Source organism: Festucalex cinctus, chromosome 21 (genome assembly GCF_051991245.1).
Source record: "Festucalex cinctus isolate MCC-2025b chromosome 21, RoL_Fcin_1.0, whole genome shotgun sequence".
Classification (NCBI taxonomy): Eukaryota; Metazoa; Chordata; class Actinopteri; order Syngnathiformes; family Syngnathidae; genus Festucalex; species Festucalex cinctus.
The window spans coordinates 18,129,682-18,157,410 of record NC_135431.1 but is presented as its reverse complement, the minus strand read 5'-3'; the positions used below and the strand labels follow the sequence as shown (position 1 = coordinate 18,157,410).

The window sequence follows — 27,729 nt, the reverse complement described above, 5'->3', positions numbered from 1 at the left end:
GGGCAATAGCGTGACCCGGAAGAAATACACGAATGCTGCCAAGCATGTAGCTACAAGCTATAAGTTAGCTAGATTTCTCCACTCGGTTATTATTTGGGAATTCGAGTTGAAATTGAGGTTTTAAGACCATTGGTTTCGCGTTTGTACGCTTTTATCGCACCGCGGGGAAAGCGATAGTTTAGCAGAGATGGGAGTCCCCGCATTTTTCCGTTGGCTGAGTCGCAAATATCCCTCCATTATTGTACATTGCGTGGAGGAGAAGGTAAGCCGTTAGCATAGTAGCATCTCAGTTTCCAAAATAGACACACATGTGCGTAACGATTCATGTCTATATGACGACTCGTTTGCAATATTTTCGATTTTGTACATTTCTCGTGCATGGAATCTGACTAACGAAAACGAGTAACTGCAACGCGTTTAGTCATTCCCAGGACATTTTGTACTTTAACTTGGTCGTCAGTACCCCAGCTTTTCAAGTTGTCCAAGTATTTAGCGAGTTGACTCTAAATTTCTGATGTTTATTTTCCTTTGGGCGTTGAACACCTGAACATTTCACTTTTTGTGCTGTAAATAATAATTACTAATGCCACGTAAACTAGTGTGGCCTTTGCCAGTGTCGTGCAAACTCATAAATGAAGTTTACGACGAATAATTGGGCACATTTTTCCAGCTTTAACATTCATTTGGGGTTTAAAGCGCAGTTCACAAGGAATATAACGCAATTTGGCAATGGAAGGATGTATTTTCATCTTAGTTCCTGTGTCTCATTTGTACATTTTTCGTTTATAAAGATTTCATGTTCGTGTCTTCCAGGGTAGAGAGTGTAATGGGGTTCGTATCCCCGTGGACACAACCAAGCCAAACCCCAATGAGGTGGAGTTTGACAATTTGTACTTGGACATGAACGGCATTATACACCCTTGTACACATCCAGAGGACAAGTATGAAGCTATCTTTTTGTTCTCCCCGCTAGTAGCAGCAATGTGACACTGTTTACCTGAGGTGACTGTGTGAAAATGTTGTTCAATGTTTCTATTAGGGTTAGGGTTCAGGTAACTTGTTTGAAAAACGTTAAGCAGCACAAATAGAACAAACATTGAAATGGTGAAAAAGAGCACTTTTTGTCAATTTGTTAGAGTTTCAAAGTACTCATTCAGTTTTTTTGTAAGTTTATTATTATTTTTAGAAGATTCCACAAAGATTGTCACGGTGCTATTTGCAGAAAATGTGATTCTTAAATTTATATATTGCAAATGAGCACTAAACGCAGGCAGATGTTGTGTGGCTCCTCGAGTTTTTGCAGAAATGTTACTTTTTTTATGTATCCTCAGACCGGCGCCCAAAAACCAGGATGAGATGATGGTGGCCATCTTCGAGTACATCGACCGTCTGTTCAACATTGTGCGTCCCAGGAGAGTTTTGTACATGGCCATTGACGGCGTGGTAAGCGACTCTGACCCGCTGAACGTTTTCTGCTGTGCTCCATAATGATCTCACTGTTCATCTTCCCACCCCAGGCTCCGCGTGCCAAAATGAACCAGCAGCGCTCTCGCCGCTTCCGTGCTTCCAAAGAAGGCATGGAGCTCACTGAGGAGAAGAATCGCATGCGGGAGGAGGTCATCCAGAGAGGTTGGTTTCTCCACACGAGAGAAAAACTCGTCATCACTCAATGACACTTGACGTGTGTGTTTTCCTATACAGGAGGTTACCTGCCACCTGAGGAGATTAAGGAGAGGTTTGATAGCAACTGCATCACGCCAGTAAGTTCATTGAAATCAACTGTGCGGAGGTTCTTCACCTGAAATTTTAAGGCTGCACCCTGTTACTGATCATGCAGAGTAAATGTTCACATTTTCTCTCATTTTGATGGACAATTCTCTTGTGTCTCCAGGGGACGGAATTCATGGACAACCTGGCACACTGTCTTCGTTATTACATCGCGGACAGACTCAGCAACGACCCAGGATGGCGAAACATCACGGTGAGCTCGCCTCTGCTGCCAAATGTTAACGATGTTAATCAATGATAGTGATTGATGAGGGACAATTCTGCTGCGAGCAAACACGAAAGAAAACCAGTGAACCCCTGTATTTTTTTTTTGTTTTGTTTTTTGTGAGTGATACTGAAAACTTGTGAGTGTATGTTGAATCTATAATGTCACTAACAGTCGTTTTTCCTTTGGGGTGTCTTGAAGGTCTTCCTGTCCGACGCCAGTGTTCCGGGCGAAGGCGAACACAAAATTATGGACTACATCAGGAGACAGAGAGGTGCTGCTCGTCCTGGTGTTGAAATGCACATTTAAATATTCGCAGTAGTAAATAAGTGGACAAAAGTATTTGGACACCCAGTGAAGTGAAGAAACTAGCTTCCACACACTTGGGGAGAGTCTTGTCCGTGCAGTGGTTGCAATGTTTTGTTTTGTTGTTGTTGTTGTTGTTGTTTTTTTTGTTTGTTTGTTTTTTGTTTTTTTAATAGAATGTAGCAGTGTATATGTTAGGGGAATGTTTTGGGGGGGGGGGTTTCAAAAAAAATTTTTTGTGTGTTTTCCAAGGAGATAAATTTCCATTTTTTAAAATTTTATTTAAATTAAAAAAAAAACTATTTACACATTACAGCTTTTTCCCTGTAAAAAATATAAATTAGTTGTAACTTATGTTTACGTCCCCAAATAGGCATGAATATGTTTCCTTTTGTTTTCAATTTTCAGAATTTAATTAAAAAAAACAGCTGTATATTTATTAGGGCTGTCAAAGTTAACGCGTTAATAGATTAATTAATCACAGAAAATGGTCGCATTAATCACGTATTAACGCATAGAAATCGCACTGTTTTTTGGACCGCACTTGAGCCTTGAACGTAACCGCGGATGGTTACATTGAAGGCTGCGCAGGTCAGTGATTAGGTCAATGCACGGCATTTCCTACGCCTGTTCCAAAATGAGCAGGGTGACTCCAGTTGGTGTGCTCGGTGGTAAATTTCGCTTTAAAAAACACCCCGACGGGACTTTAGATTAAACAAAGTAATTTGCATTTAATTAATTTATAATTGCTGAATTGCACCCAATTGATATGATGCTATTATGTTTTGAGCAATACGTGCATGGATGCAATTGCGTACATGCATTTAATCAATGTTTGCAAATGACATTCGGATAATAAAATGTATTAATGTAAAAATATTACGGTATTTTGTATTTATTTTATATTACACAAGTAATTTAGCTGATTAATCATGATTAATCAAAATTAAAAAGTGTGATTAATTAGATTAAAAATTGTAATCGTTTGACAGCACTAATATTTATTTACACACTACATCTTTTTTTTTCTGTAAAAAGTCTAAATTATAATGTTTTTTGTTTGTTTTGTTTGTTTTTCCAAAATAGACAGTTCATGCCTACGGAATCTAGGATGCATGTTGGTGTAATTGGAATAGGATTATTATTTAAGAAAAAAAAAACACCCAAACAAAGGATTATTCTTGTCTTGTCTACACGCCACAAGATGGTGGTAAAGAATAATTTTTATCTCGGTGAAACTCCTCAACTCACTTCAACATGCTGTTGAACATGCTGTTCCTTGGCAGCAAAGCAGACTTTTCTCTAAATGAAGATCCTCAGTTCATTTTAACCTAGTTCATCTGCACCAAGAAGCCCCAAGAGGGTGGCAAAGTTCTAACTTTTATTGCGCTGACTTTGATTACCAAAAGAAGCCTTTTTATATGTAGCACTTCATTTTTGTAAACATTTTGTCATCCGCAGCTCAGCCCAACCACGACCCCAACACCCATCACTGCCTCTGCGGTGCTGACGGTCAGTCTTGAGTACACACTTAATAAAATAAAATAAATACCACCAATATGACGTATTTGTTTCAAAATAAACATCTGTGGCTTTGTGCGCGGCGACCAATCAGCGGACCTGATCATGCTGGGCTTGGCCACGCACGAGCCCAACTTCACCATCATCCGGGAGGAGTTCAAACCCAACAAGCCCCGACCATGTGCACTCTGTGGTCAAATGGGCCACGAAATCAAAGAGTGTCAGGGCGTCGCCCGGGAGAAGCAAGGCCAGGTCGGATCACGTCTTCGTCTCACTGCTGTCGCCAATACTTACAAGTGACACCCTAACATTCTGATTTCTTTGTCTCCCAGCATGATGAATTTGCGGACACCATGCCGCTTGCGGAGCAGGAGTTCATATTCATTAGGCTGTGCGTGCTCAGAGAGGTAACGTTTGTGTAGCTCGCTCGAAAGCATGGCGAAGTTATATATTTTCGCACACATAATGGCTGTTAAAACTGCACGGTCATTGGCTAACACCCATGTCGCTCACCAGATCAGGCACCGCCTTTATTTTTATTTTTATTTAAAAAAAAAAATTTTTTAAAGACAAAAGCCTTTATTAACAACACAGGCTTTCAAGTTCTCATCTCAGCATTCACAGTTTTTTTTTAAAGCCATAATTCCTTGTTAAAAGCAACTTATATGAGAATGAAAATAATAAAGAAAAAAACACACAAGAACCACAATAAACAATAATGTCTTGGCAGTTATGTCCCAAATGGAGCAACAGGTCCAGTTATACACGGATGCCATCTCTTCTTGAATATGTCTGTACTTAAATTTAGATTTGCAGTTATTTTCTCCATCATGTATACTTTCAATGACCCTTTTTTCCACTGGTTGATTCTAGGGGTTAATGTTTTATGCCAAAATACAGTTATTAGGCTCCGCTTTTTGAAGCCATACACACATAAAAGTGACAGATATTCCAGTAGTTGAGACTTGGCCTGTCACAATAACAAATTTTGCTTGATGATAAATTGCTCCAGAAAGTATTGCGAACAACGATATTGCAATTTTCATGTTATTTTCAACTAATATCATAATGGTATAATGCAATTACACACTTTTAAAGATAAACTTTTATTTCTTGAGTATTTAAAATTTGAATTATATAATTAAAACAAAATTAAATATCCAAAAATAAACAGCCTCTGTTAACAAGATGCACTTGAATAAAAAAACAAACAAAAAAAACACAAAATTGAAAGATTAATGTAAACAAAATTGATATTAAATATTAAATTCAGAAAATAAAATGTCTAAGAGCCAATCCAAACTGAGAATCCAGTTAAGGACCTTTGTTGACAAAAAATGCACTTGAATCAAAACCAAACACTATAAAATGGATCCTGATGCTAATATTCTCCCAGACTATAGAGGGTAGTGAAGAGCATCTATGGCATATGAACAACATTAAAGCACAACAGAAGAAAACGTTTTTTTTTTTTCCTTTTTCTTCCAATAAACTCTCAACATTAACAGTTTGAGGTGAATAGTCTACAATAATTTAACAAAATAAATGAAAACAATGTGCGAGGTCTCTGTGTGTGTTCATTTAAATTTGGTAAGTTATTGTTGATCTTTCTGTGCGTATTTGACGCGTTGTGTTTCAGTATCTGGCTCGAGAGTTGACCATGGCCAGCCTGCCCTTCCCGTTTGACTTTGAGAGGAGCGTCGACGACTGGGTCTTCATGTGTTTCTTTGTCGGGAACGACTTCCTGCCTCACTTGCCGTCCTTGGAAATCAGGTCACATCTCGCGTCGCCCGTGTTTTGTCCCCGTCGGGTTTGTGTGTGAAGCTCTGAAAGGAACAACTAATCTAATATTTGATGTTGTTCCGTCTTCCAGAGAGGGGGCGATAGATCGACTGGTCAAGATCTACAAAGATGTGGTGCACAAAACCGGAGTGAGTATTTTCAAGTCACGGTTTGGCCTCCTAGCCTCCGTGCATGCTGGGAAATTGAGTCAATATGACGGGATGTGTGCGCGCGCTGCATTGCAGGGCTACCTGACAGAGAACGGCTACGTCAACCTGGCGCGCGTTGAGATGATCATGGAGGCCGTGGGCGTGGCCGAGGACAACATCTTCAAAAAGCGCAAAGAAGACGATGCAAGTCTTAGAAATCACATCAAGGTGGTCGGGTTCATTAATTAAAGCAGGTTTTTTTCCCCTCTTGTTTAGGAAAGTTTTAAGAGAAGGATGAAAGAAAAACGACAAAGGATGAAGGTACTCAGTAAAATCTTCAAATCTATTCTAAAACCATCTCAAAGCCAATTTGTGCGGCTTCAATTGTGTCGAAGACTTGAAATGGCTCCTAAGATATATATTTTTTGACTCCTCTCAGAGGGAGCAGCAAGGCCCCGCCTACCTCACCGGGGGCCAGTTTGCCCCGCACGCGCTGGGCAGAGGATACCAGCCGGGCGCCGTGGACAATGCTCGCCAGCAAGCCTACGACATGAGGATGCAGTCCAATAGGGTGTGTCCGCAAAATCCATCAAGTTATAGAAATAATAATTAAAAAAAAAAAAAAAGAAGTCACCTTGTTGTATGTTTTCATTGTGTATGTTCTTGTTCAGGATGCCGCTCAGTCCCTCAAGGCCATGATGAGGAACGGGAGTGGCGGCAACGTAAGTTAAAAATGTGTTAGAATCGCCATACTTTTTTTTTTTTTCTTTTTTTTTTTTTTTGGACAATTTCTTGACTGTATTTTCTGCCTATAAATCCAGAAAACCAGCTGAGTTTTTTTTTTTTTAAATACTAATTTTTGCTTGTTTGTGGCTTACTTTTTTTTTTTTGAGTGATCAAAAAAAAATGTAACCAAATTTGCTTGAGAAATCAAACAAATCCTAGAAAACAAACAGCAGAAGACATTTTTATTTATTTATTATTTTTTTCATGCATTTTTGTAGCAAAAGTGGAAGGGGCAAAGATTTCAAATCTTGAATAGGAAAACAAAATTGATCTTTTATTTTTAATCCACTTTAGAGATCGACTGATGTTTTTTTCCGGGACTGATACAGATTTGTCGTCAAGAAGGACAATAATTGAATAATTTTTAATAATAGTAATTTTAATAATTTGGAGCAGATACTCATTTTCACTAAAAGGAAAAATATTGTCGTCAAAATAAAAAAAAATAAAAAATACAATCTCCAACTCTTTTTTTTTTTTTTTTTTTTTTTTTTTTTTAAAGCATATTTTATTTTAATTTTTTTTTTAATTATTTGAGTTTTTCTTTTCTTAGTCAATAGACAGCTTTGTTTTAAAATTGTACCAAAAGTTCAGGAAAATTGCATTCATTAGCATGTCTTAAAAAGCTAAATTAAAACTTAAGTAAATAGCTCCCTGTTTTCTTTTTTTTTTTTTTTTACACAACAAATCAAGTTTTTAAAAATGTCTGAAATATAAAATTTAGAACAAAACAGAAGGTGCTGAGAGTTCCCAGTTTCAGCAGCATTGTTTACAAAGTTGACAGAAAATTTAAATAAATAGTTTAGTTACCTAAAGTTAACAGTTTTAAATTGTTCTATTATTGGCCATACGTTTATTCAAAAAGGCAATGTCGATTTCCGTCAAAATGCTGAACATCATTCCCAGCACATGATCGGTTTATTTCTGTTCCATATCGCCCAGACTTTTATTGCATGTTTGTGGCATCAGTGGTTTATAATAACAGTGCATGTTGATAAATATTTCTTTGTGGTGTCGGCAGTTTGCAGGCCCCAGTGACGAGGCCAACAACAACAGAGGCATGAAGAGGAAAGCGGACAGCGACGATGAACCTGAGCCGGAAGATAACGTCAGGTAGGCGAAAGCATAAGCGTAAGACTCACACATGAAGTAGCAGACATGAGTACGCACACGCACGCGATTAAAATGGAAAGCAGTCAATTCCTGTGTGACACACTGAACAAATCCGCCGGTGTGATTTGGTATTCATGGAGGCTTCCCCTTAAGGAGGCAGCGCTCCCCGCAGGCCGCACCAGGCCTCCGCGGTGGCACAGGTGCCGCGCGGCCTCCATTATTTGAATTTCCCCAAGACGTCGAAACCGAGAGAGAATTCAGCTCACGCAAGGAAGTGGCAGCATCTTAGAATGAAAGCCGTTGGTTTAATTAACGGTTGGAGCTGGGAGGCCTTCGCGCTAAATACGAGCTGTCGGCAGGTTGTGGGAGGACGGTTGGAAGCAGCGCTACTACAAGACCAAGTTTGACGTGGACGTGTCAGACGACGACTTCAGGCAGAAGGTGGTCCAATCGTACGTGGAGGGCTTGTGCTGGGTGCTGCGCTACTACTACCAGGTGAGGCCGCCAGCAAATGTACGTTTGGTTGGGAACAAGGTTTTGCAAGTTTTTGTTTTTTTGTTTTTTACTTGGCTGCCTCCTGCTGTACAATATGGATGGGCCGCCATTTGGTTTTCCTCCATCTTCACTATCAAACAATTGATGAAAACACAGTTTATGGTATTATATATTTAATGTTTGCCTGGTCAACTTTTTGTTGTGACTTCACAAGTCACAATAATCAAGAACGGCACAAATAGTTGTTACTTTGTTTGTAAGGCCCAGCCAAAACTGCAAGAAATTTCCACCTACTTTTATAGGCTTAACACTGCCTTCAGGGCTGGGGGGGGGGAAGTCGCTAAGTCAACTTTAAGAATAGGTCAACTGAAAATGTCTGCCTCGGAGCTCTTTGCTGAAGCATCATCTGTAAGTGACTTTTAAGACACTATTTCATCTGTAATGTAGATATAGTGGTTAGTGTTTGTTTAGCTTAAATGGTAATCGCAACCGTGTTAATGTTAATCACAATTGCTACCCGTTTAGCATAGGCTAATTTTGTTGGTGGTTAAGAATGATCAATAACAAAAGATAAACAATTAGTAGTTTAATCCACTCAATTCAACTCAAGTTCAACCTTGATGGATTTATTGGTAGCATGCTAATGCTAATGGAGAATTGCGAACCATTTAGCATAGGCTAATTTTGTTGGTGTTTAAGATGCTCAATAACAAAACTCAACTGATCTTTATTTGTAAAGCGCTTTAAAACAAGCATTGCTTTATACACAGTGCTGTACATGAAACAAACAATTAGTAGTTTAATCCACTCAATTCAACTCATGTTCAATCTTAATGGAGTTAATTGAGTTGAGTGATTTGAAAAACGTGTATTTTCCTGTTGGGGGCAACAGGTTCGTATTTTGAGGGTTAATAAATTAATGCATATGTACAGAAGTACACTAATTCGACTCAGGTTCAACCTTCGTGGATTAACAAAAAAATCATATAAAATTTTAGAGGAGCAGGGAGGGGGCGATTAATCTATGTCAATAATCAATTTTATGAATATTTGATAATGGCAGCCCTAATATTGATCTCTAAACACTCCAGAATGTTAAAGCAGCTCTATGTAAGATTTAAAATTTCAAATCTCTACTGCCACCTGTGGCCGAAAACAAACTGCACGCTCGTACACGCTGCGCGCACTCGTACGTGCACGACCTCAATACTGAAGACTGGGCTCTTCATATCCAATGAAACTACGTTTTCAGAGGTAAGAAGTTTTATAATGTTATACAAAGCTGGCCACTTCACGGGATGAGACTCTCGATCCCCACTAAACAATTGATGTCCACGGGACGTGCAGATCATATTGCTTTAGTCGGTCGAAGTCCAGTCCTGTGCTGTACTCCAAAACGATGTGCAAATTACGTCAATTAATTGGACCTCATTCCGATGTTAATATGAAGTTACATATTGTAGTCACCCCGCTCGACGGACGTCAACCTGATTCTAGTCATTATTAGTGTTTGCCGCCCCCAGGCTAGCGTCATTGTGCATGAGCCGAAAGGTGGGCTGTCATTTATGGAAATTGACGATTGTGAAAAACATATAGACCCATTCACTACTTAGTGTGATATGGCCGTGAATGTTATCGCCATTCAGTAGTACCGTTCACATTCCGTTAGCATAATGTAGCTACAATAGGCCTTATTTTCACGGAGGAAAATAAGGCGACATTTAGCCTGATTGAAACGCCGCGGAATGGAACGTCTGTTCTTCATAAAGTCATTGTGTTCTATTACATTCAACTTTGTCGCCCCTTACACGCTAAATGTTGCCGTCCACCTCACTTTCACCCCAATAGTTACGACCGAGAAGTGATCGATCTTGAGGTTACTGCTATTTGAAAACAACACATTTTCTTCTCAATGTCAAGATACTCGCTTCTTACCTTTTCGAGTAGAAAGAAAGCCAGCTGTGAATCACTTTTCTAATCCAAGTCCGATCTCAACGCTCTCCACCGCTGAAATGTCAAACCAATGTTCACTCTCGTTCTCGGCGCCGGTCACTATCAAGTTTAGATTTTTTTTTTCCGTGGCACTTGACATTGTTTTCATTTTTTTTTCAGCAGACTTCCGCGGAGTAAAAGCGGGTGTCTGGGGCAGCGAAAATCTGTACTAGTTCCGTCTTCGCGCGACAGGAAACAACTGACGATGACGCGAATAACGTCACATCCCGCAGACAGAGGGCGGGAAATTCGAAGGATTCGGACCGGACGCTTCCGAAATAATATTGGCCAGAGGCTTGTAGGAGTACCCATTGTGAACAGCGAAGATGTTGATCTACTAATTAGAATATGTTTCAGTCATAAATGGTCAAATAAAAAGGCTATTGTTAAGATATTTTTTTGGGAAATCCTACATAGAGTAGCTTTAAACATAGCTTTTATTTATTGAACCTTTATTAGCCAGGTAAGGGAATTTGAGAGGTTCCCATTTGTAATGCAGACCTTGCCAAGAGTTGGCAAACAGTAAATACAGTAAAGGAAGTAACGTATCATAAATATTTACAATGATCTATAACGGTTTTATTGTTTGAAAATGTTGAAGATCATAAGTGGCGCCCTCTTCCCGAGAGTTGAGGTGGATCAGTTGAGGGGGCCGAAAGGAGGATTGGTTGTGGGGGTGGAAGGGGGGTCTCCACATGCTCGGCAATCCAAAGCCGGTCTCAGCGGGCCGCTCTGAATTGATTAAAAGGTCCTCGGCAGACGGGACGTGTCTGCTCAGCGCCGCCGCGCATTCACGGTGTCGCTGCCAACGGCGTCGGCATCACGCGCGGATCGCCAAGTGAGCCGCCGGGGGGAGGAAGGAGGGGACGTGGGCTTCACCCAAAACACCGAAGACGTGATTCACACTTTGCTCCCTAAATCACTTTTGGTCGTCTCCCCCCTCCAATGAGGACCTCCTATTTGTTTTACGTTTATCACGGGGAGCTCAAACGGACTGCCGCCATTTGCGAGCTGGAATTTGACACGCTCCCCAACCCCACCGCTCACATCCTAAAATGAGTTGGTAATGAATTAAATTTGAACGCGTTCTCTTCTGTGCTTCCATTAACGGCGTTTTTGCATCTACATGGGGTCTTGGGTAATAAGTGTTTGATAGAAGGCAATGGAAATATAGTATGTTAAATGTGGTTCAGTCAGTTAATAAGCTTGTTCTTGAAAGTCTAAAATGTTTGTATTTGGTGGAATTAATACCAAGTATATCACTCAATCACAAAAATTTAATATTTTACATTTAAATTGAATTGTTTGGATTTATATATTAGAGCCGTCCCAATCATGTTTTTGCACATCAGTCACTTGATTTTAATCTCGTTCCAATACCTTGGCAATGCATTATGCATTGAGAAAAAATAGGAGCACATCCACATTCTCTTATTTTTGTTTTCTAAATGACGGTGTCCCAACATGATACGTTTTTATACAGCTATCGAGTAAACAAATTAATATTGTTTTCTTAACTTTTTTTTAATTATTTTTATTGTTTTAATGATTTTGTTTGGCCCCTGTTTCTGATCACTCGATCAATTTGAAGTAACACTCAAAAAATTAATTGTCAACAATTCAGTGTACTTTGAAATGAAATTAAAATTCTTATTATAAATATATTCTTTATTTTATATTTTATATCATTATTATAAATTAAAACATTTTTACCCTTGTGTATTTAAGGTGCAGTACAGTTTTGTTTTTTTTTGTTTTTTTATTTGTTTTTTGTTTTTTTTAATTAACTCGTGTCCCTTGGACAGATGTTTTTGTTTAAAATGCTCCACCAATGTTTATTATTATTATTATTATTATTATTATTTATTATTATTATTATTATTATTATTATTAATTTTTTTTTTACATTAAAATAGTGGATGGCTGCAGCTAATCAAAATGACAAACTCAATCAAATTTTCTGACCCCTCGGTTGCAGTCGAGATGTGACAAATGTCGTATTAGCGTAAATAATCCCAACCGGGCCTCCTTTTGTCATGCTAACCGCTCATTTCCACATTTAAATCAGCGGCGCACTTTTGATCCCTTGTTTTACATATCGCAGCGCAACTTTCCAAAAATCAAAATGTAGTTCAACCAATGCCTGAAGTTGAAGTGCAGCTCTTCCTTTGGAAGAGCGGAAAGGGGATTGAGAAGTTAAAATGTCAGTTAGTCCCGTTGGATGAACTTTTTTTCATCTGAAGAGCTGTCATAGTTGAGAAAGGGCAAAGAGAAAGCGATATTGTGGGCCGGGATGACATCATCTGTCGAAGGACAAAAGGACGAGCGGTCGCTGATGCGTTGGTTGCGCTTGCAGGGCTGCGCCTCCTGGAAGTGGTTCTTCCCCTTTCACTACGCCCCCTTCGCCTCGGACTTCAAGGACATTCAAGGAATGTTCTCCGACTTTGAGAGGGGAACCAAACCGGTAAGCCCGCGTGGATTGGTGACGCCTGTGTGAAGCTGATACCAGTTTTGTTTTTGTCACGTGTGCGCAGTTCAAGCCCCTGGAGCAGCTGATGGGCGTGTTTCCTGCCGCCAGTGGCAACTTCCTGCCAGAAACGTGGCGCAACCTGATGATGAGTCCAGTGAGTCTTCAGCAATTGAAAATGTTTTTTATTTGGTTCAAACTTGTGACTGTTTTTTTTCATCTGTCCCCACAGGACTCTTCCATCATCGACTTCTACCCCGATGACTTTGCGATAGACCTGAACGGAAAGAAGTACGCCTGGCAAGGTGAGACGTCTGACACCCGCTTCCTGGAATGTATTCTTCCTGTTTGACACGTTTCCTGGTGTGCGTTTCTTTCTTGAAGGCGTGGCCTTGTTGCCGTTTGTGGACGAGCGGCGACTGCGGGCCGCGCTGGCCGACGTCTACCCAGACCTCACGTCCGAAGAAGGTCAGTTGCACTTTGACCCACATTTTGGCATACTCATGAAGTAGGGCTGTGCAATTCGTTGGAATTCAATTACAATTTCAATTATGACACTCCACAATTATAAAATCGACACAATCGTAAACAGAAATAAAATATACTAATTTGGTGTTGTTTAAATGTATATATTTGCCCCTTTTTTAATTTTAAAATTACTAATTTAATAAATCTTTCATATTTAGTGTTTTAAAGAAATGTATGTCTTAATATTTTTACATTTGAACATTTTCTTGTTTTGTACCAAAAAACAAATGATTGTCCTAATCGTGATCAATATTTTCTTCATATTGAGCAGCCCTATCATGAAGTTAAATTAAGAGTTTAATTCGTTCCGTGAAAAAGCTTATAAATCAGTTTAAACGGGTATAAAGTCAATTTTTCTCATTGAAATGAATCGAAATGCCATTAATAGCTTCCAGCACCCACAAAATCACTTTTTTTTGTTTCTAATAGAGCAAAATAGCACTGTAATGCCTCCAGAAAGGCACTGCTAGCTTAATGCCACCGCTAATTAGCATCTATGTTGCAGTTTGAAGTTGCTTGCTTTTAACCCTTTAAGCGACAAATTGCTTACAAATTGTTTAGTAGCATGCAGGCACACAGCATAACAGTACTTAGTCATATACTCTTTATCCTCTGCGTAGAACGACTAATATTAGTGCCGCACTGATGAGCTCAGAGAGGAGTTGAGACATTATTACATTCTAGGCTGGACCCGCACCACTGCACTATGAGTGACTGCTGCAAAGAGGCAAGCATGTTAATGGCATTTTCCAATTATTTCAATGGGAAAATCTGATTTGGGTTTAATTCTTGACCTTCAGTTCAATTGTGTTGGTTGTTCCAGTGAGGAGAAACAGTCTAGGAAGCGACGTGGTGTTTGTCGGGAGGTCTCACCCGCTGTCGGACTTCGTCCAGGAGCTTTACCGCGCACAATCTCATGAGGTAACGCCAGCTGAATGTGTGGCACGCGCATAAGGTGGGTTCAATCACGTTGATGTTGTCTTTTAGCCCACTGAGATGCCTGCAGAGCTCTGCCATGGAATCCAAGGTATATTATCTCTTGATGACGACCCTATCCTACCAGATAAGTAAGGACCACTTTGCTCACGCTAGCTCCTGCACATTTCCGATCAGAAGGCGAGCCGTCCTCCTGTCTGACTCGCTTTTGAACTTTTTATTTTATTTTATTTTTTGTCCCTCAGGACGGTGAGCTCACCCATCCCAACGCTGCGTGACATCGCACACAACAGTGCCATCGGGTAAGAATGTTTTTGGCCGTCGTCTTTCTGTCACAGCTGCGGGCCAATTTTGGAGTACAGCACAGATTTTTAATACTAGAGTGGTAACATTGAAAGGAATTGAGATTTCTTAATAATCCGATCTGGCCCTCAAAAAAAAAAAGAAAACTGTCAAAACAAAAATCTTGGCCACCAGGGGACATAAAAATACACAAGACTGTCACATGCTTCACTAATATTAGTCATTTTACACAGAGGATAAATAATATATGCCTGTGAGGGTTGTTATATTGTGTGTCTGCATGTGTTGCAACTGTTTGTGTTCAAGTATCATTTAGGGAAAGGCACGTAACAACTGTAAAATTGATGCTAGTTTCGTCAGTCTGGTGACGGACGGGGTTTTCAGAGTTTCCGCGGGTCATTCAAAACCCTTAAAAGTCATTAAATGGGTTTTGCTAAGAAGCATTAAATACGATGCCAAGAGGCATTTCAAATGTAAATACTTGTTCATGATTTATTTTGCATACAACGATGTGGAAAGAGTCACCATAACACAATTTAGCAATAATTTAAAAATATGTCGTTGTGGGGATTAGTTGTAATTTACAATGAGCGAAATGGCCTGGAGTCCAGGTCAGTTGCTACATGTTGCAAATACCAATTGCTCTTGAATTTGAAAAGAAAAATGAAGTTTTCCTGTTAGCAACATGAAACATTAGTGCCACCTAGTGGCAAAAAAAATCAACAAAAATCTAGTATGACTCAGTGTTTCACACTTCTTTTAACCGTAAAATGTACGTGCTTGTGTATATGCAGTGTTGGTTTCATTTGAATTAACCAAATGTGTTGCCTTCCAGAGTGAAGTTCAAGGATCCCCAGTTTGCTGAGGGCTTTGTGTTCAAAGCTGTTCTTCTTCCTGGGGCCAAGTCAGTAACACCTTCACGTTTATTATGTCGTATTCAAATAATTGCGAGGGTCTCTGCATTTGTATTGCAATACATGTTGGAAGCCACACATAGAAAATGTTAAAAGGAAAATGTCAAAAATCATCGGGATACTTTAGAAGAAGAAAAAAAGGGATACTCTATAAAACCAAGGAGGTCCTGAACATGAATTCACTATATACATTATATAATACATTATTATTACCATACTTGAAATCTGGGGAAATGCATATAAAACAAATACCGACCCTGTTTTTAAATTGCAAAAAAGAGCCATAAAGATTATTAATCGATCAAAATATACAGAATCAACACATCCACTATTTATTAAATTAAATACAATGAAATTTTATGACTTGTTTGAGTTTAAAATAGCACAAATAATGTACAAAGTATATCACAATCTACTCTGCCACAGTACTCAAAAAGTTGTTTGAAATTAGACACTGTCCTTATGAGATAAGGGGTACAAGTGTGCACAAAAAACCCAAAACAAGAACAAATATTAAGAAAAGGTGTGTCTCCGTTAAAGGAGTTAATTTGTGGAATAACTTGGGAACTGACCTGAAAAGATGTAATTCACTTGTTGAATTAAAAAAAAAATGTTTAAAAGCAAAGTTCAATATTATTATTTAAATCAGACATGAGTTAAAAAAATTGTAGAAATGATTTATTTATTTACTTACTTTTCTTTGATGTATCAATATGAGTGTAATGAGAATTGTATACATGAGCATGTTGATGTATTATTATTGTGTATTTCTATTAATTTTATTTGCATACGCTACATGAGTAGGATTATATATTTTCTTTTATTAAAATGTAATTATTGTATCAAATATGAAATAAGTGATAGGATACGAAGAATAATGGGTAGGACTGGATAAGTTTTCAACTTCTTCCTACTCCCTTGAACATATAAATTGACATTTATTGGATGTTTATTTTATTTTACTTTTAACTTTCTTTATTTGTTTATGTGTTTATATATATATATATATATATATATATATATATATATATATATATATATATATATATATATATATATATATATATATATATATATATATATATATATATATATATATATATATAAACTTCAATCTTCAGACGTGTGACAATGAATTAGTTCGGCTTCCTTCCAGGCTTCCCACCAACGTGCTGAAACCCGAGGACTGGGATAGGCGAGAGAACCAGCCATGGAGACCGCAGCTGGGGTTCAACCCAAACAGGCAGCAGGCCCACTTGGACCAGTCGGGCTTCAGAGCTTTGGGGTGAGTTTTTGGTGGACCACGCTCCTAGTATTGGCGAAATATGAAATGACTTCCGGTAACGACGTGCTACATTGTGCGGCTGCTGATTTACACAAATGCTTCCTGTTTAAAAATAAAAAATTAAGTGTGTTTATTATTATGCGTCTGTACAGTCCCTTTCAAAATGTGTAAATGTTTGTCCCGCCCCCCCACACCACTCATTAAGCAGCCATGCTTGATTATGATCTCCGCTTCCTCCTCCGCACGTCCACATTATCATTAAGAAACGGGAATAATTGAACATCTGGCACCCCCGAAGGCAACGTGGTTGGAATTCATGATGAGCACCTTTCAAGTTGTTGGTTTTTGTTTTTTTTGTTTTATTTTTTTCCTTCTCTTTGACATCCTCTCCTTCCTCTTGTAGCCACTCGCTCCGAAACCAACAGAGCGGAAGAGGACAGTACAGCAATGCCCCGCCTCCCAGCAACTACCAGCACCAAGGAAACTACCACCCGCCCCGCGGCGGTCAGCATCAATCCTTCCAAAGTAAGACGCACACACAAGCAAGAGATGAAAAGTTTTTATTATTATCATTATTAAGATCTTATATTTAGACAACCAAAATGATCTACCAAACCATATAACTTCATCTACCGAAAGGCTAGCCTAATGCTAACATATAAAGCGAACACCCTAGACAGGCTAACTTGAATTAGCATATATGACATGGCATGCTCCATTTCAAGACAAAAGTAAACATAAACATTCTGTATTTAAATAACAAAATGTCTACCAAACCATATAATTTCATCTAGCGAATTGGCTAGCCTAATGCTAACATATAAAGCGAAACACCATAGACAGGCTAACTTGGATTAGCATATATGACATAGCATGCTCCATTTGAAGACAAAAGTAAACATAAACATTCTATATTTAGATAACAAAATGTCTACCAAACCATATAACTTCATCTACCGAAAGGCTAGCCTAATGCTAACATATAAAGCGAAACACCATAGACAGGCTAACTTGAATTAGCATATATGACATAGCATGCTCCATTTGAAGACAAAAGTAAACATAAACATTCTATATTTAGATAACAAGGTGTCTACCAAACCATATAACTTCAGCTACCGAATTGGCTAGCTGAATGTTAACATATAAAGCGAAACACCATAGACAGGTTAACTAGAATTAGCATATATGACATGGAATGCTCCATTTAAAGACAAAAGTAAACATTCTATATTTAGATAACAAAATGTCTACCAAACCATATAACTTCATCTACCGAATTGGCTAGCCTAATGCTTACATATAAAGCAAAACACCATAGACAGGCTAACTTGAATTAGCATATATAACATAGCATGCTCCATTTGAAGGCAAAAGTAAACATAAACATTCTATATTTAGATAACAAAATGTCTACCAAACCATATAACTTCATCTACCGAATTGGCTAGCATAATGCTAACATATAAAGCGAAACACCATAGACAGGCTAACTAGAATTAGCATAGATGACATGGTATTCTCCATTTGAAGATTCCCGACTAAACGTGTCGCCTCCGCTAATCTCACCACTTTTGAATCTAAGTCAAACGAAATAATTGTGCCACCACATTGATGTTATCAAGCTCCGTTGCCACACGCGGGCGTCTCCTAATCACCTCTCCATCCTCCTCGCCCACGCTCAGACTTTGATGTGTCAATTTGCAAGTCGACGACGCTCCTTTGCCGCCTCTCCATACAAATGACCCCTTTTGCCTCGTCGCACTTTGCCCTGATGTTTCGACGCCGCTCTTAGACCCCTGCGCGTTGAGAATTGTCATTTCATTAGCGACTCACTTGTAAATACTAAACGTTGAATGTTTGCCTTTCTGATCAGCTGAAGTAACTCAACCGATGGCAGCTGTTTTGAAACTGTTACTTTGAATCAGGAACTGGCTGATGCCACCGCAAAATTTCCAACTCAATTCCCAACATAGCCCGACTCGTGCGACGTTGCAGCAAAGCATTGTGGGTACGACAGCACAAACAATCTGAAGGGCCTTAAAAGCCAAGTTAAGTTTTCTCCCCTTTTGTGACGTGGCTTACCCCCCCCCCCCCCCCCCCCCCCCCGCGGAGAGCCCGCCGGGGGGTCTTTGTGCGCGGCCGTCCCACCGGCTTGCTTGCGTCCACTAAGCAGCTGCGGCCAGAGCTCTGCCGGTGGTCATTGTGCCGCTCAAGCTACAAACTAACAACTCCGTCCAACCTCTGACCTGCTCCCAATTAACAAAGTAGAAGAAACGTCTCTGAGAGTCACTTTATTTTAATCACAACATCCTTTTTGGAGGTTTTTTTTTGTTTTCTTCTACTTGCACCAAACTTAATTTAAAAGGCCAGTATGTGGGATAAATTTTCTTTTCATCAAATTTTTCCCTTTTCGGCGCATACAGTATCTCACTAAAGTGTACATACCCCTCACTTATTTGTGAATGGTTAGCCTAATAGCATAATTTACCAAGTCAATTTTTTTTAAACATCAGAAAACGATGGAAAAAGACAATAAATGCAACAAACAGGAAGAGTCCAGTTGCCTTGACTTTTTCTTTTTTCTTTTACCCAAATAAATGAATTAAATTATTATTATTTTTTATTTTTTTTTTGCAAGTTTAATACGACTATAAAATGTTTTATATTTTCATGGAACAACACCAAAAATGAAACTTTTCAACAATGACCTATTTGGCTTTGTATAGCGATCTAAATATGTCCGCTCAAAAACTCAACCTGCAGCCAATTCATGTCAAACTCCCTGGCAACAAAAGTGAGTACGCCCATAAGTGAAAATGTTCACGTTTGGCCCAGCTAGGCATTTCCCCGCCCCTTTTGTCATGTGACGTGTTAGTGTTGCAATTAGGACTGCAACTAACAATTATCTGGGTAATCAATCTGTTGATTATTTTGATTATTTATTTATTTTAAATGCCACTCTGTTTTTAAATTGTCAGTTCAGAAAATGCACCATTAACTGATTAAAATAAGTTTTATTTCTAATGCCCTTTGTGTTGCAACATCTCAAAGACCTACAAGTAGAAAAGAAAACTGGAAAAAAAAAAATAGTGAACAAAGAATACAATTCATTTGGACTAACACATTTTTTAACCAATCAAAGTCAACTTTGTCACAGCAAAAATGTTACAAAATGTTCACACAAATTCACTTAATATGTGCATTGCATGTCTTATTTTGTTGTATGAAATGGCAACAGGTTATGTACATTTTGCCACCTGTGCCGTCACTATACGTCGCTGGCATAGATAGATTTAACAAAGTTGCATTTGTAGTGACTCACTTTGTCCAATTAAGTGAAATTGGTCATTTCCCGCAGCATGGCAGTTGCAAATCAGTGGTTTCATCCGAAAAGTTTTTGTACACGTTGTGGACGTCTGCAAACCAAAAAAAGAAAAAAAGAAAATAGAAGAAGCAGCTCAGTGTTTTTGTTTGAGCTGAGTCAAATAGTCGGCATCTAAATTGAAAAGAGGTGTTTAGTTGCCCGGCGGCTCGTAATCCGTCCCTGATACAGTGGCCGGTGCGCGCTGTCAGGATTTTGCAGGCGTAATCCTTTTGTTGGTCTTTGTTGCGAGCACACTGGAGGCCCAGACGCTCTCAGATCATGGCTAATTAAAGAGATTGACAGGTGTCCACTTGTCCTTCCCGCTCTTTTGAGGCCCGGCATAAGGAAAGGCCGGCGCGTTGTGGCGTTTATAATTGGAAGCCGACTGGGTGGTCCACTTGAGCCGTGTTGGTGGAAGAGATCATCAAACGGGAGAAAGTCGGACAACAATAACGCCGTGGCCGAGCGTGGCGCCGCTGCTCGGCCTCCACACAATATTTACTACTTGACCTCCGATACCAGCCATTTTCCCGCAGCTCAAAAGATGCCACAAATGTAACTATAGGGCTGGGTGGGGGATGTGGCCTGGAAATGAAAATGTTTTTTTCCCACAAAACTTGGATTTGGCTCAAACCCCCCATTCAACTCTATTTTTTAAATTTTATTTTTATTTGATTTTTTAATTTAATTTTATTTTTTTGTTATTGCTATATTCTTATTTTTAATTTGATTTGATTATTTTTATTATATACATTTTATTTATATTATTGTTATATTTTTTATTTGATTTTTGATTATTTTTATTATATATATATATATTAGTGCTGTCAAACGATTACAATTTTTAATCTGATTAATCACACTTTTTAATTTTGATTAATCACGATTAATCAGCTAAATTACTTGCATATTTGGCTAATATAAAATAAATACATAATACCGTAATATTTTGACATTAACGTGTTTTATTATCTGAATGTCATTTGCAAACATTGATTAAATGCATTACGCAATTGCTTGCATGCGCGTATATTGCTCAAAATGTAACAGCATCATGTCAATTGGGTGCAATTCAGCAATTATTCATTAATTAAATGCAAATGACTTTTTATTAATCTAAAGTCCCATCGGGGTGTTTTTTAAAGTGAAATTTACCGACTGGAGTCACCCTGCAAATTTTGGAACGGCAGGCGTAGGAAATGCCATGCATTGACCTAATCACTGACCTGCTCAGCCTTCAAGGTAACATCCGCGGTTACGTTCAAGGCTCAAGTGCGCTTGAAAAAAATAGTGCGATTAATCTGCGTTAATACGTGATTAATGCGCTAATTTTCTGTGATTAATCTATTAACGCTTTAACTTTGACAACTTGACAGCCCTTATATATATATATATATATATATATATATATATATATATATACACTAAGGGTGTCACGATTTCGATTTTTTATCGAAATCGATCGAAATTACGTCACGATTTCGAGCATCGAAATAGAAGAGAGGACACACGATTCGATGCCCCCCCCCGCGCCCGCCGCCACCGCCGCCACCGCCACCTCCCAGGAAAGCAAATGAGACGCAGCCATTCAGCTACTAGCTAACGGCACTTGTTAGCTGACTTCTCCTGCAGTCATGATGGCAAGCGCGGACAGACACAGCAATGGTGCTTCAAGCCGCTCCCGCTTCTCTCGTCACCAGTTTGGAAACATTTTGCGTTCCCGGTGAGTTATGTCGACAACGTTCACGTTGTCGATAAAAAGACCACAGTTGCAAGATATGCTATGTGCGCGTACTGTACTCGGCCACGGTGTTACGCCCGGCTCGTCAAGGGGAAGGGAAGTAACACAATAACAGAAAATATAGAGTAGATAAACACGGGTCGACTTTAACATCTGAGTAGTTTTAATTGAAATTTCAGGCAGGGGTTTGACAAGGGAGTGAAAGTGGAAGGTGAACAAATAATAACCGCATTTGACAGAACTGACAGAACGGAGGAGAAACAACAATAACCAATAGGGGTATAATACACGGATACACAATAGCGTCGCGCTGGCACAGTCGTCCAATCGGAGTGTCGCGCTGGCACAGTCGTCCAATCGGAGTGTCGCGCTGGCACAGTCCTCCAATCAGAGTGTCGCGCTGGCGCATTCAAACTGAAGTACCATTATACGGGCACCAGCCGACACAAACACACACATACATACTAGGGGAGCGGCCGCCAGCCGTAACAACGGGAAACACGACAAACATGACGGGACATTTACGCAGGCATCACAAAGATTTAGATTTATCAAATTCAACTAGAAGTGGGAAAACAACGGTCCAACCAACTATTTCATCCTCATTTACAGTGAAACTTCCACACACTTCAGCTCGCGCGAAACGCCAGATCCATAGGTCTATTTATAGCAGCAGACCTGCAGCCTTGGAAAACGCTGGATTCAAACATTTAATTAGTGTACTTGAACCAGTATGCCCAGCAACTGTAAATGTTGGGATATAGTTTGTTCAGGCTGTATTTGTTCCATGACTTTGGATACAATATATTTTTTGTTGTTGTTGCACATTGCACATTATTTTAAGAGGAACGCACAGCACACTGTTGTAACCAAAAACAGTCAATAGATGGCAGGCACCCACTGTGACTTTTTGTTTTTGTTTTTTTATTTTTTATTTTACACTTCAGTAAGAACAAGACGGTTAACTTTATATTGTAAATAAATTCTTTGAATTTGATCATTCCTGCCTAATGTCAATTATCATATATTACATAAATTTACACAAAAATAATATGGAAATTGCATCACCTATATGTAGCCGATCTTTTGAAATAAGATTTACTGTACAATGAATAGAACCAATGATCATAGACTAGCCTTAGCCTACAGAAGCATATGCCTCTGTGTTATAAAGTGGGGGAGCGGAAAAAAAAAAAAAAAAAAAAAAAATCGAAAAAAAAATCGAATCGTGACCCCAAAATCGAAATTTAAATCGAATCGTGGAGTTGGCGAATCGTGACACCCCTAATATACACACATATATATATATATATATATACACATATATATATATATATATATATATATATATATATATATATATACACACATATATATACAGTGATACCTCGGCTCACGAACTTAATTGGTTCCCAGAAAGTGTGTGTAAGCCGAAAAGTTCTTCTTCCGAACATTTATTTCCCATAAGAAACCATTAAAATGAGAATAATCCGTTCCCAGGTCCTTATAAAACATAATTTTCTACTAAATAAGCCTTAAAGCTACGCAAAAATATACCTTATTTTATGTATAATAAATGTGCTATTGTATTGTAATTAAAGAAATAAATTGTACTGTATAATAAAATCGTTTTATTTTACTTTGTGATGGTAGTTCTTAAGGATAGTAGCAATGGTAGACTTACTTCATGGTAGACTTACTTCATTCGCGAGCGTTTCACCGCGTAGACTGTTTATGGAACGGTTGTCGCTCATTCGCACTTTCGTGCTCACCGGAGCGGAGGAGGTGTGTCCCTTGGTGAACAAGGAAGTGGAGCACTTTAGCGAGTCAACAAAAAGTGAGCACCGCCAACTACTTTCACCTCTTTCCTGGGACTAAACAGCCGTGGCACGATTTTCTCCTTTTTTTAGGTAAGTGATGGCACTTTCGCTTTTTTTAGTGGCGCGAACTCCATTGACTACAATGCAAACGCGCCGCCGAATCGCCATCCGTCGCTGGTAAGCATTAGGCTTAACACTAGCCTGTGGTGGGGTCTTTTTCGGTCCCATAATAGCAAAAGTACACTCAAAATGTCTATCAAACACAAACCGCGTCCGCACTAAAAGAAAGGGGGTGACGAACTGGGACGCCGTGAGCGTGCGTCAGCTTCTCGTGGCCGCCACCGTGGTGCTGTTCGACCGCGTAGTTTGGTTCGTCCGCCGAAAAGTAGTTCGTCAGCAGAGACTAAATTCTCATATAATTCAAAATGTGTTTTTAAAGGTACTAATTCTACGGGGAAAAATAATGAAAGTATCAAATTAATTACAGACAAAATATTAACTTTTTATTGCTACAATGGGCTAAATAAGTGAAGTATCCCTTTAAAGAGCTATGCCCAAATTGGACAGGAAGTCAGCCATTTTGGACTTTTATTTTGACAAAGTCCAAGTAAAGAATTTGCAAATGGAAGCAGGCGCCCTTGCCGGATGTGTCAGCAAAATTAGGAAACATTTCAACATTACATTTTCATGACCAGCCGTGAAGAAGAAGAAAAGAAAAAAAAAAAAAGTATGACGGCCCGTATTGGTTCTTGCATCTTGACTTGGATTTATTTATTTTTTTTGTAAATAAAAAGGACTTGGAGCCAAATGGTCACATGATGTCCACGAATGTGTTTACTTCCCGGCGTGCAGGTGTACTGGCAAAACAAACGGGCAGCTGGTCGTCACCATGGTAACAGTGAATCTGGGAAAAGCCTCTGGATACTTTTTTTTTTTTTTTTTTTTCTTTTCGCCTCCCTCAAGTGGGCCTTTTGTGAAGGCTTCGCCACGATGGAAGCGAGCCACTTGAGGAGTCCACAATAACCGCCCGCTCAATGCAGTTTTTTTCCCCATTTGCTCAACAAAACATGCAAATGTCCGCCCACCCCCACCCCGCGGCCCCTTCCAACCTCAGCAAAACTGGATTTGATCTTGGCTGATGTCGGGTCGGCGGTGGCAGGCCGGTTAGGCGGCGGCCTGGTTGTAAGCGAGCGCAACCTGTTGTGAGCAATTTCTTTTGTTGTGTTGCAGATTCCAGATCGGGGGGCCTGTTGGGAACGCCGCCGGCCTTCCAGCACCAGCCGCACTTTCAACGGTGAGTCCACACTTGCATGGGAGCCTTTCCGGGGAGCCTCTTCGCACCTTCGCCGTCAATCTGAGCAAAACGCCACTCAGCTTCTGCTGCCAAATCATCCGTTTTATTTTTTATTTTTTACGAGTATCCTGTTTGTCCTCACTAGTATTTTTTCATAGAATGACTTGATAAATATTTTTGTCGCTACTAGTGAGGACACATTGAGACATTTTCAGCAGTAAAAAGTTAGTATTTTGTCCAGAATGAATTTTGATAACTACATTTTTTTTTTGTATACAATTAGTACATTTAACCCATTCAATGGCAGCCATTTTCACTGAAGCAACCCCCTTCGCTCCCGGCTTGACTGATTTTGCAAGGCCTGCAATATATTGTGTTCTAGTGCTATAAAAACATGGAACCTACAAAAGCAAATTCTGTCTCTTCTTTCATCAGGGAAAAAAAAGTACATTTGTATCTGTTTACCTTTTGTAGCAATTAGCATTAGAATATAGCAAAGTTTCATCAATATTCACGTTCCTGGTGAAAACACTGGCAAAAAAAGCTTGTTGCCGATCTCTTATACTCTTCTTCCACCTGCTGGCCGTTTTTGTAATAATTACCATTGCTTTCAGTCACCTCTTCGTGTCAGAAGCTGCATCAAAGACTTCTATATGCTCTAGCATAAAAAACAAACAAACATATAAATATGTTTTGGGGGGTGATGGACAAAGTATTGGAAAGCGTGTTTGCACATTTTTTGGGTTTGAATGAGTTAAAAACATTTTTTTTCCACTTCCTGTCAACTGAAGATGACATCACCCGTGCTGAGGAATTAGGTAACAACCAATCATGCCTAACCTGTTTTCTGGGTTTGGTCAGCAAACTGGTCCATGAGTGGCTGTTAGCTACTTCCTCAGCCACAGCACAGGCGAACAAAAAAAAAAATAATAATTGTTTTTAAAAGGTATTAATGCTACATGAAAAATAATGAAGTCATCAAATTCATTCTGGACAAAATATTAACTTTTCGCTGCTGAAAATGGCTGAATGGGTCGAGTATCGCTTTTAACTGGAGCTCAAGGACGTCATATAAATGCTCAAATGTCTTTACAGTGTACTAGTATGACATTTCTTCACACTAGTAGAACAACTTTGACATACTAGCAGCTACTGCACTAGTTGACAACTCTACTGTACTACTACTACTACTACTAGTGACATTATATAACATAGTAGTTAGCTAGTAGTACTAGTAGCACACTGTTCTACTAGTATGCCAGCTACTAGTGTGCAAAATGTCCTAAAGTTTGGGTAAAACACTACGGGTAAGACAGATGTTCTACGAGCACACCGAAGTTAAACTATTAGTGAGCCTAAATGATCTTGCTAGTAAGGACAAAGAGTAATATGGAGAAATGGTCAGATAAATGAGGCTACTAGTGAGGGCTTGTCGCATTACTAGTGCAACACAACAGTTCAAACTACTGAAGTGGAAAAAAAAAAAAAAAACTTATTACCAGATGGCAACTTTGTCACGTCGATTTGGAAGCAACCAGAAAGGGAATCATTTTTTAATTTTTTTGAAAAAGTGCAAAAGTTTGAGCTATTAAATGAGTATTTTCATACTTTGTCAATAATGCCACTTCTGAGGCCTGGTTTGAAGTGGGCGTGATGTTTGTGTTTGCAGGCAGCAGCAGGCGTACCATGGAGGCGGCGGCGGCTCTCACGGCTGGGACCGGGCCATGCAGTCACAGCGGGCGGCGTACCAACACAACGCCAGCCGGGGCGGCAGCGGCCGGGGCGGAGCCGGGCCCAGCGGCTACCAGCAGCGCTTCCAGCCGCAAGCAAACGAATGGCACCATCGGCGGGACGAGCGCGGGCAGCAGTACCAGGTAACCCCCCCCCCCCAAAAAAAAAAACACTCAGGTCGGAATTCATGAGTCACTTACCCAGTAGTCTTGTTTTTGCCATATCACTGGTTTTTATTTTCAAATTTGACGCATTTAACTCATTCACTGCCTTTGACAAGTATACTTGTCAATTGTATTTTTTAGAGCGGTGCTAAATGGGGGCGAATCTGAGCATGCTCCACTGTAAATATCAAACTTGGAAACAACTTTACTGATGCCCAACCACCGGTAGATGACATCATTGCCCCATTTTATAGGAAATAAACACAGTTTCAGAGTCCATGGGAGAAATGGCTGTATTTTGGCAAACCTACATTTTTCTGCTGTCAATTATAAAAGAACGGGACGGGACAAAAAGTTGGGAGTCTATTCTGTTATTTGGTAGATTCGGTTTATATATAATTATTGAATGTAATATCACGTGAGTATTGGAAATGTAAAAATTTTCTATAATGACTGGCAGTGAATGAGTTCATCAGAAATGATCATTTTTCTTACCTTTGTCAAAGTGGGACAGAATATTAAAAAATGTACATTGTATTATGTGGGGAAAAAATTAACTAACGTCATGTTACTTGGTTGATTTTACTGCTCAAATGAAGTCCTGAAGCCTTGGTGGGGGCCCAGCTCACTTTTTCAGATTTTTATTTCTCTTACATAAACGCCCTCTCTGTACTGAAGCTTGAGGACAGCATCTCAAGTTAATTTGAGAACCTCCAAAGAGTCGTCTTTTGTTTTTCAGAATAAGTGCAATTTGTTTTGTTTTTAGGGCCACAACAGCTCCAACAGAGGTGGCTACCCTGCACCACCACCATCCAGAAGATACGTCTGGAAATGAACTTTTTTTTTTTCCCCCTTTTTAATTCTTGTCACATGAATTTTTTTTTTCAATTAATTATGCTTCTATAAGCACAAAAGTAGAACTTTTAAATCAATGTTGTACCTTTGAGAGATTCTCCAATGTCTTTTACTAACTTGTCCAATAAAAGAACAAGTCATGTAGAAACTTGTGCACTTCTTTTTTTATTTCATCTCCTGCAAAAAA

At 39.3% G+C, this 27,729-nt stretch overlaps 1 protein-coding gene across 1 annotated transcript; it reads left to right on the top strand.

Moving 5' to 3' along the window:
• On the top strand, positions 1–27,690 carry xrn2 (5'-3' exoribonuclease 2). The gene is made up of 31 exons (XM_077510562.1): positions 1–262; positions 814–941; positions 1,332–1,443; positions 1,518–1,629; positions 1,702–1,760; positions 1,892–1,981; positions 2,195–2,267; positions 3,761–3,811; positions 3,915–4,072; positions 4,153–4,227; positions 5,460–5,593; positions 5,694–5,751; positions 5,848–5,955; positions 6,028–6,072; positions 6,191–6,322; positions 6,423–6,473; positions 7,559–7,650; positions 8,010–8,145; positions 12,494–12,601; positions 12,672–12,761; positions 12,837–12,909; positions 12,989–13,072; positions 13,956–14,053; positions 14,120–14,199; positions 14,314–14,370; positions 15,207–15,275; positions 16,442–16,570; positions 16,974–17,095; positions 24,729–24,792; positions 26,462–26,666; positions 27,454–27,690. The coding sequence occupies exons 1-31, from the start codon at positions 188–190 to the stop codon at positions 27,520–27,522; spliced, it is 2,937 nt and encodes a 978-aa protein (XP_077366688.1). The 5' UTR covers positions 1–187; the 3' UTR covers positions 27,523–27,690.
• Positions 27,691–27,729: the final 39 nt, after the last annotated feature.